The sequence below is a fragment of the Camellia sinensis genome, chromosome 5 (genome assembly GCF_055761805.1).
Source record: "Camellia sinensis isolate YWXY chromosome 5, ASM5576180v1, whole genome shotgun sequence".
NCBI classification, from domain to species: domain Eukaryota; kingdom Viridiplantae; phylum Streptophyta; class Magnoliopsida; order Ericales; family Theaceae; genus Camellia; species Camellia sinensis.
The window spans coordinates 114,013,106-114,023,591 of NC_138965.1; the positions used below are offsets into that span (position 1 = coordinate 114,013,106).

Genomic DNA, 10,486 nt, shown 5'->3' on the forward strand with positions numbered 1-10,486 from the left:
TAATGATTAGTTAAATGAAAAAAATTAAAAAATACTTATTATTTTCATATAATTTTTTTAAAAAAAAAATATTTTTAATGCTTATTTTGGTCAAACTAATTTTGAAAAAAAATAAATCAAAACACTTATTCCAAAAATCAAGCCAAACAGAGAACATTTCTAGGGTTAGTTTAGATCAAAATTGTCAAGGACAGGGCGGCTAATGGAAAAATAAATAAAAACTTACAACAAAAATATCTCAAAATTTAACATTTGCAACAAAATAAATTTTTAATTTTAATTTTATAAATTTAACCTTTGGCTTATTTAGCGAAAAGTCAACTTTTTTTTAATTGCATCCCAAGCACTCCCCTAATAAGGGATGGAAATAAGTGAAAAATATCTAATAGATGAAAATCGAACGATCATCGTAGTAGATGCTAATCCAACGGTCACAATTCGCTAGGAAACACTCAATTTACCAAACACTCCAGAAGGTCTTTCAAAAACATTGTGCAAACTTCATCACAAAAGGAAGGGCAAAATGGACAACTGAAAAAGAGAGCCTCAGTTACTGTAGAAGTCAACAGCTCCCTCTTATATAATAGTAGTATAGATAAGATTCATCTTGGACATGAGAGAGAGAGAGAAGAGAGATGGAAGGGGGTGATGATGATGATAAGGGTATTGTATGTGTAACAGGTGGTACTGGGTATGTTGCATCATGGGTGATCATGAAGCTTCTTCAACATGGTTATAAAGTTCACACTACCATTAGAAATTACCCAGGTAAATTGTTTTTTTACCCTCTCGAACCCATGCTTCTCTTACAGATTGACTATATATTACATAATTTTGATGAATATGATCGTGTTGAATTTGAGGGTCAAATTTATATATCAGTTCAAGATCAAGGTGACTGCAAAGGATAGAATGTCATTCTTACGTGTAAAAAGCTGTTGGAAACAATTCTGTTCTGGCAAACTGTATTGCCATGGGGCCACGACCGCCCCCTCTGTCCTGGATTTATCTGATTCATGTGGAGGAATGCTTTACGTGGCTCTTGAGATTAATCGAGATGTGCGTAAGTTAGTTTGGATACTTGATCATAAAAAATAAAAAATAAAAAATGTTAGTTTGGCCGTTGATATAATTTTGGACAAATTTTAGTAGTCTCAGGATTTCGAAAAACGGTTGCGGTTGTGGTCACCGTAACGGTTACGGTTACGGGATATAAAGGTCATAGCTTAACGGTTGTGGTGACTGGAATCGTAATTTTTTTTTTTCGCACAATTTGAAGAAAACTTATCGATACGCATATTTTTTTTTTCTAGAACACATTTATTAGGGCTTAAAATAAATTTTGATCAATTTTTGTTAATTTTTAAGAATGATTCAATATATTTCATATTTTTAAATCACTATAAAATGAGTTTTTTTACATTTTATTTCAATAATTAATGATTTTAAGAATAATTGATTTTAAATGTTTATAAATTTTTTTTGACCAATACTTGAACTAATTGAATAAAAAATATTCACAAATATTCACAATTAATAAAAATAAAAATTGTGCCATAAACAAAAAAATTTGTTGAGGCATTTTTTTAGACAACTTACTGGTAACTAAATAAAATTATGTACAATTAAGTATTAAATGAAAGGGAAAATCGGTCTAGGGTCCCTCTTCCACTTTTCGTAATGGAAGAGATCCACAAAATTATTTTTTGATGTCTAAGGTCCCTAAACATATATCAGATGAAAGTTTCACTGGCTCATCTCTTTCCACTCACTGAAAGACCTCTCGATCGTCTTCAACACTGGACAATTCGATTTACGCAAACTCAATTTGACCGATTCAATGATCGGAAACTCCGAAACCAAACTTCAATTAGAAACCCTAGGTTTGTCCGGGATTCAACATTGCGATTACGGCCTCAGTTGGCTCTGGAGGAGTTGTAAACAGCTCAAGAAACTCCAATTGCGAAGCTGCTATGCAATCGGCGATGAATCATCACTCTCATCGTTCGTCGAATGCTTAATTGGTCTCCAAGAAGTGGAATTGTGGACATGTAGGGCGATAATCAACGAGGTTCCTCTTCCTCCTCCTCTTTCATACACTTTCTCATTCTAGGGTTTCAAGTTCTTGAACCCCTTCAATTTCATTTTAATTCATCATCCCCTGTTTTCCCTACTATTCCGTCAAGCTTTTACAGTCTATTTCATACACTTTCCCTACTCTTCTGTCCCTAATGCTTTAGATTTGCACCTTACAATGAACAAGTGTGATGATCAATCTGGGAAGCAAGATGCAAAAGAACAAGAAATGGAAGAGGAATTTCTCTGTGAAGTCCAGAGAAAATTCGACCAGAGAAATTCTCTGTGAAATGTGAAGTTCAGAGAAAATTGGACCAGAGAAATTCTCTGTGAAATGTGAAGTTCAGAGAAAATTGGACCAGAGAAAATCTCTGTAAACTAGAATTTCTCTGTGAAGTCCAGAGAAAATTCGTCTAGAGTCTCTAGATCGAATTTTCTCTGACTAGTTGAGTCTAACTGATTCAATTTCCCCTTCTATAGCTTGTATTATATCTGTCAACTACACAAATGATGTGTTCTTGTACATGTGTGCTTTTGGTATTGTTGTTGTTTCTTGGTAATAAAGTTTGTGCAGCATTTGTGCTGTTTAGTTACTGATATAGAGGTTGATGAAGATGTCGAACAAGAAGATAAACCTAGAGTTCAAAACCTCAGCATCTCTGTGTTCTACAAGAGGCAAAGTAGTCAAGTAAAAGTCCTTTTCATCTCATTATTGCTCCGAGCCTTCACTTCCAACTCGGCCGAATCCAGTGACCGTGACGATAATTCGGGCTTAAGCATTAGCGATTGTATGGAAAAGTGCTGGAACAATTGCAGTTGTGTTGGGTTCACCACAAGCAATAGCAATGCTAGTCCAGAGAAATTCTCTAGGTTTCAAATTAAGCATTCCAGGTTCCAAATTGTGAATTGAATTTTTTTTTTTTTCATTTGAAGTTGAAACCAGAGAAATTCTCTGGTTTTTGAATTGAATTTTCTCTAGGTTGAAACCAGAGAAATTCTCTGATTTTTTAACTAAATTTTATCAGGGTTGGTCCAGAGAAATTCTTTCCAGAATTTCTCTAGACCAATTTTCTCTGTGACGTGAGATGATGACAATGGTCATGATTCGGCGCTGAAGAAGTTGCAGAACTCTCTCATTAATGGAAGACTGAAGCGGAAATATAAAGGCCACGAATTGTATACGAAACACAATGGTAGAAAGAATTTTGAATTTACAACCAATACATTTTTTTTTCTTAGGAATTGGGAAGAACTTGCATCAAGTGATAAAAGGGAAGGGGGAAAAAAAAAATCATTCGTAAACTTCTTCAAGATAAAAAAGACATTTCTTGATTATCAGTGCACAAACATTCACCAAAAATATGCATGGTGTATGTGTGGCTCCCTCTGCATAAAATTCTGAGAATAATTAGATTTTCCAGAGAAATTTGGACTGAAATTTCTCTGGACCAATTTTCTCTACACTAATTTTCTCTGGACTGAAATTTCTCTGGACCAATTTTCTCTGGACTGAAATTTCTCTGGACCAATTTTCTCTGGACTGAAATTTCTCTGGATCAAGGTTGAGGGACCTTAGACATTATGAAAATATTGTTGATGGACTTTAGACATCATAGAAATATTTGATGTCCTTTATGCTATAAAATCATAAGATCAAGGACCTTAAAAAAAAAACCCCTAAATGAAATGATTATAAAAATAAAAAGTGTACTATAAACAAAAAAATATTTTTGATTTTTTTAAAAACATTTTTTAAACAACACATTACAGTAACAAAATAAAAAATATTTATAATTAAATATTAAATAAAATGATTATAAAAATAAATACAATTACTATTTATATATTTTTTATTTTACATGCTAATGTAATGAAATAAAAATTATAAAGAAAATAAATTCATATAAGATTTTTTCTTTGAGTTTGGATCACTTGAGTATTTGTTTTTTGTTTTTTTGTTTTTTTGTAAGCTTTTATTATTATTATTTTTTTTTGGAAATGAAATTATTCAGAATATTATAAAAAAGTGTAACGGTGTGTATCGAATAGTTACGGCCTTTACGGTACTGCTACAGCCGTTACGTAATACCGAAACGGCCGTTACACATGTGAATTTCCGTTCTATCGCTATAGCGGCCGTAACGGGTGGCGGTAACCACTACAACCGTTACGTAATGGCATTCCGTAACGGTTGCGACCGTTTTTTAAAATCTTGAATAGTCCCCAACATTTTGTTGGATGTGTCATTGTAGTCTTTATAGTTTTAATTAGCTCAATTTTAACCCATTATTTTAGATTTTGAGCTAATTTAGTCTAATTAATAAGGTCATTAGGGTTTTTGACGAAAATAATCAGTGAATTGGTTGAAGTTAAATCACTAAATTGATTAAATTTAAAATTTGACACATGCCATTCATGTGCAAATTTGCCCCCAAAAAAATGTTCACAATTGGAATCAATTGTATTAGTTTGAGACAAAATAAAAAATTTAAAGTCAAAATTTAACAAATTTAAATTACAAAAACCAAAATAGTATAAAAACTAAATTATAGGGACTAGAGGTGTAAATTGTAATTTTCCTTTTCTAATTAATTACATTCTTGGGAAAATCACTGTGCACACACTTTAAAAAGGTATGTGGTAAAAAAAATGTTACCATTTTTTAGTGTTTGTTAGGTCATTTCTGGTAAAAGTTAGGGAGAGACGAATTTACACTACACACTCCAAATTTGTAGTGTGAAATTTTACCAACCATTTTGATTTTGATGAGAAGAACTATAACAAATTGGTGTTTGATATGGACTAGCTAAACATGGGGCTATTCTTGTTTTGCATTATTCAAAGCTGAATTTAGTTTTCTCTCCTACAAAGTAGAGTTCAAATCAACTTAGTTATGTTTCTCTATTTGTTATTTTCACACCAATTTGTGTATGCAAGGTCATTCTAACATTTTTCTGCATGTAATTTTTTGCCCAGACAGCAAAAAAGACATCAGCTTCCTCACAAACCTACCCGGCGCATCAAAAAAACTTAAAATTTTCAACGCGGATCTTGACCACCCACACACTTTTGCTGCGGCCATCGAAGGATGCATTGGAGTCTTTCATCTCGCTCACCCGATTGATTTTCAAGGAAAAGAACCAGAAGAAGTCAAAAATTTGAGAGCAATCAATGGTACCTTAAAAATCTTGAAGGCATGCCTTGATTCAAAGACAGTGAAACGAGTTGTATACACTTCTAGTGCATCTGCTGTTGCATTTAACGACATGGGTTTGGATCCTGTGGATGAGAGTGCATGGAGTGATACAGAGTTTATTAGATCTTTGAATCCTGATGGAGCTTCTTACTACATTTCCAAGACATTGGTTGAAAGAGCAGCTCTAGAGTTTGGAGAAAAGCATGGATTGGATCTTGTGTCTGTGATTCCATCTTATGTTAATGGTCCCTTCATTTGCCCTCATATCCCCGGTTCAGTGTCCGTTTCGCTAGCTATGATCTTCGGTACGTGTCACTTTTTACAACATTTTTGCTACAGACAGAAAAAATTGATAAAATCGACATAATTGGACGTGGAGCCTATCCATTGTTTCAATTATGTGACATTGTTTGTAATTTTTATTTTTATTTTTATTTTTTATTTTTTCTAACAACTCATTCTTTCGAGTATTGTAACTAATTGGAGTGAGTCTAGAGTCTAGAGAATATTAAAGAAGGAGTTCTTACTCGAAATAACTTGCCCCAAACTATTTGATTGTGCTTTTGTTTTCATTGGTTTGTTTTTTTTATGTTTTTGAAAACAAAAACGTTGGGAATTTCAAAAAATGCCTGTTATTTACATTTTTGTGTGAAAGACAGGTTTCACTAATATTATAATAAATTAAGTTTTAAGGATCAAATATTTTAGTTGTCAAAAGTGTCATTGTTACAACTTTTGCGATGAAATTAGATATTTAGTTATAAATTATTATCCTTTTGAGATCGTAAATCTTTTTAGTTTTTGTACATTTTTATCGATATTTTCAAAATTTTGCCACTAAAAGTTCTTTTTTAAGGCATATTTTTTTTTTTTTTTTTCACTTTCATGGATAAAAAAGTTTAGTCCTAAAACTTTTATATGTTTGAGTTTTGAAAATTTTGAAAACAACTTTAATATTCTCTAAAAAGTGGGTTGTTTCTGAAAAAAAACATTTCGCCAAACCAATTTTTATATGTTTTTCAGATAATGAAAATAGAACGAAAGCACAACCAAACATATTTCACTGCTGCATTTTTTGAAACATTTGAGGAAGACCATGAAATCTTATATATTATGATTAAGTCATGCTTTGTATAAACCCCGAGGGGTTTGGCTTAGTGGATGGAGAAAGCAACCAAAGGATTCACTGTAAAATTTACACGATCTATATCAAGAATTAAAACAATAAAATATTAATCTGATTAAACAAAACAATTAAAATAAATTTAATTAAATTCGTTCCTTTTAACCTCATAATCACCATAAGATATCGAAGAGTAGTCTTCACAATTGGAAAACTTTAGTGTCGACTCTTCCCCTCCTCCTTTTAATCTTTACGTTATCTTTCAATGGAACTGACAATCATTTGATCAACATATATATACGTATATGTAAACCTAAATAGGATAGGAGATGGGACCGGATTTAAATAAAACAATCATTGGGCCCCCCATTTAGGAATCCAAATAACTTAAAATAAATCTTACACCTCCATATCATATATATTCAAATAATGAACACACTAAGATGGACCATGACCCAAAACTTTATGGATCACAATACCAATTTTGAGCTCATACTAGTCAATATGTCTGAATCTCTTTCAACTCATTTTTCACAAACCAAATGAAATATAGTTAATGGCAGCCTAATTGGGAATAAATTCTTACACTGACACCCAAGAGGTTGTAGGTTCAAAACCCACAAAGGCCAAACATCCCAAACCTTAGTGCCGCTAGAAGTTTGTTTGGTCGTTAACTTCAGGGCCCTGTGATTTAGTCGAGGTGTGCATAAACTGGCTCAGACACCTGATTATAAAAATAAGTAAATAAATAAAGTCAATGCACCGTATATGTTCTTTACATGTCTTCCAATATATGCAGGTGACCAGAATCAGTACAAGTTAATTAACAAAGTACCAATGGTGCACATAGATGATGTAGCCAGTGCATATATCTTCCTCCTTGACTGCCCTAATGCTAAAGGGAGGTATATTTGTTCATCAATTAATATAACAATTCAAGAGATCTCTGAATTTCTGTCACCCAAGTACCCAGAATATCAAATCCCCCCGACCGAGTAAGTTCACTTTTTTTAATTTTGAAAAAACTTAGGGAACCTGAAAAAGTAGTTCGAAAAGTTGCTAAAAAATGAAATGTGTAGTGTAGATTCAAACTTACTGAATCTAGTACACAAACTAATTTTTTCAGCAACTTTGAAGTAACTTTTTCAGAATCTTAGCATTGTTTAATTTTTGCATTTTTTTCTTGATCTTTTTTTCTTGGTGTATTGTAAAAAATATGTGAGTGATCACCATTTTTGTTTTTCTGCAGTTCCTTGAAGGACGTTGGAGGATTCAAATATCCCGACCTCTCATCAAAGAAGCTCCTGGATACCGGGTTCAAGTATAAGTATGGACTTGAAGAAATGTACGATGGAGCGATTCAATGCTGCAAAGAGAAGGGTTTTCTTTAGTTTTTGTTTCACATATTTCTTAAAATAGAATAAGGTTACATATGCTGCAAACTAAAACACTCTGTTTTATGTCCTCAAATGCTTTCTATTTATGTAATAATTTGCATTGGAAAAACGTGTAGGCATAATTTCGGCAAAATTAATTTAAGTAAATCAAATAAATGAAATAAATAACAAAATAAAATCTTACAGAATTTATGCAGATTGATAAGGAACACGTTTTTGATTGAGACTAGTGTTTGAACACTGTGTCTTTAGGATAGAATTTTGTCCACTCCAATTGTGCTTAAGAACAATGGACGTCTTGTTTCTAGGATACAATAATTACCACAAATGAAGAGAACACATTCTTTAATTGCACAAAGAACCAAAACTATATTTTGAGCTTACAAATTTTAGACACACACAAATGAAGAATACAAGGAAAAAATGCCAGAAACTTGAGGAATTCAAAAAGAAGAAAATAGGCTTGTTGGCACTGGTCCGTTTTGAATAGAAATTTCATGAAGAAGGGACATGATCGGAGGAAAGTACCAATTCATCGGAGAGGTACCTATTCGAAGAAGACTGTTGGAATTCAAATTTGAATTTCAAAAAAATATTTGGTGCAAAAAATTAATCTGAAATTCGAATTTTACCTCAAAAAAATTGAATTAGAATTCAAAAGTTTTTGGTCCAAAAATAAGCAACAATCCAACCCACACCCGCACCCGGCTTGGTTTGGCAACGGCGGTGCACGCACATGTTGTTTTTGGCTCTAACCTAACTTTGTCCATAACTACTCTCCTTACAAAACTTGTGGTGCCCTAAAGGCCCAAACCCAAAAGTCCAACTTGAGATTTATAAACACTTCAGCCTTCATTTTTTTGATTCAACAGAAATTCAAGAAACAAGAGTCTAAAGTAGCGATTACAGAAACTAGGGGCTAATCCCTCACTACACTAACTCTGGTCATATCATCGTTTACCAAAGCTCTCACTTTCTCAAGTGGATCTTCAAGGAACACCAAGCGTTCATCTTGTGCTACTTCTATATTGGCCAATTTGTCCACACTTTTGTTACCCTTCCTAAAGGCATGTCCCAGATAGCATTTGTACCTCCTCAACAAGAACTTGGTGTCTTCAATGATGGCTTTGTATGGGGAGTTGTGGCTCGGGCCATTTTGGATTTGGTTGATGGGTTGTTCAGAATCTGTTTTAATCTATATCTCCATCAATCCTTTTTGGAAAATTATGGTGAGGCCTTGTAAATGGCCCACAATTTTGCTTCAAAGTTTGAGCACTAGCCAAGTTTGTCATAGTATCCCCATATCCAGGAGCTAGTTTTATCTCTTAGAAGTCCTCCATAGCCTGCTTGACCGTGGTCATCTTTAGAGCATCCATCTGAATTTAGCTTTAGTTTACCTGCAAGAAGGAAACTTCATTTAATTAGTCTAGGTTGAGATAGGCATAGATGAAGACGGGATTTGAAGGCCTCATCAATCTCATACACATAATCTCTTATAAGTTTGAGACTGGTTTGAATGGGGGTAACCTGATTTTCAAAAACCAGTTTGTTGCAATCTTTCCATAATTGCCAAAGAGTAACAAAAAAAACAAGATACCATTTTTTACCAAAAAATAGTTTCCTGTTCTTCATATTACTAGAAACCTATTCAAATAGAGGCTTCCCACAACCTTCATCTCATTAGTTCAAATTTCTGATTTCAATCCAAACTTCCTTAGATTTGATGCAATCCCTAAGAAGGTGACTCATATCCTCACTGAAGAGTCCACATTTGGGGCATAAATCAGTCGAGGAAATGTTTCTCACAAGGCATGATTGATTGGTAAGAAGTAGCCCTTTTAGAATAAGCCAAAGAAAGATCCCAAGTTTTTGAGAATTTTAACTCTCCAAATCCATTTCCAGTCCCTACCATCACTAGTATGGTTAACAATGAAGTTGTAAGCAAATGCAGTAGAGAAATTGCCACAAGTTGAGCCAATCCAAGACGGGGCATCAGCGTAGGTTGTCATATTTGGGTCTATGAATCTTAAGGGTTTCTTGGATTGCTTGTGGACTGATAAGTTGAGCAATCTTACCAGTGTCCCAGTTACCCTCATCATCAAGAATAGAGCTCACTATATTTGATTCATTAACCTAAGATGTATTATAAGATTGAGATAGTGCTTGTTTCCCATACCACCAGTTCTTCTATAAGGATATTCTTTTCCCATTACCCACTATCCACTTGACTCCTTTTCTGAGTGTATCTCTATTCTTACAAGTACTCTTCCAAGTATGAGATGATCTTTTCCTTATGGGCCAATTGAATATGGTGTTATTCTTAAGATATTTAGACTGTAGTACTTAGCACCAAAGTTTGTCTTTCTCACTAAGAATTTTCCATCCAAGTTTAATGAGAAGGGATGCATTGTGATCTTTAGCATTTCTAATACTTAGTCCCCCTTTAACTTTTGTTTTACACACATTATCCCAACACACCAAATGAACTTTCTTCCTGCTATCAGTGTCCCTCTAGAGAAAATTTCTGTTCAATCTGTCAATATCATCACAGAGGCTCCTAGGAAGTTCCATAGTTTGCATGTTGTAACTGGGAATAATTGAGGTCACAGATTGAATGGGAGTGGTTCTGCCAGCAAGAGATAGATTTCTAGCTTTCCACCCTGAGAGTCTAGTCTTCATCTTTTCTATGATCTC

General features: G+C 33.6%; 1 protein-coding gene across 1 annotated transcript; it reads left to right on the forward strand.

Moving 5' to 3' along the window:
- The first annotated feature begins 483 nt into the window (after positions 1–483).
- Positions 484–7,901, forward strand: LOC114258343 (vestitone reductase). Its single transcript, XM_028198306.2, has 4 exons — positions 484–768; positions 5,053–5,577; positions 7,195–7,390; positions 7,645–7,901. Exons 1-4 carry the CDS (start codon positions 636–638, stop codon positions 7,784–7,786), a joined length of 996 nt encoding a protein of 331 aa, XP_028054107.2. The 5' UTR covers positions 484–635; the 3' UTR covers positions 7,787–7,901.
- The last annotated feature ends 2,585 nt before the right edge of the window (positions 7,902–10,486 follow it).

Coding starts and splice junctions, on each gene's coding strand:
- LOC114258343 (XM_028198306.2), top strand. CDS start 636: ATGGAAGGGGGTGATGATGATGATAAGGGTATTGTATGTGTAACAGGT. Junction 769..5,052: donor TACCATTAGAAATTACCCAG/GTAAATTGTTTT, acceptor TTTTTTGCCCAG/ACAGCAAAAAAGACATCAGC. Junction 7,391..7,644: donor TATCAAATCCCCCCGACCGA/GTAAGTTCACTT, acceptor GTTTTTCTGCAG/TTCCTTGAAGGACGTTGGAG.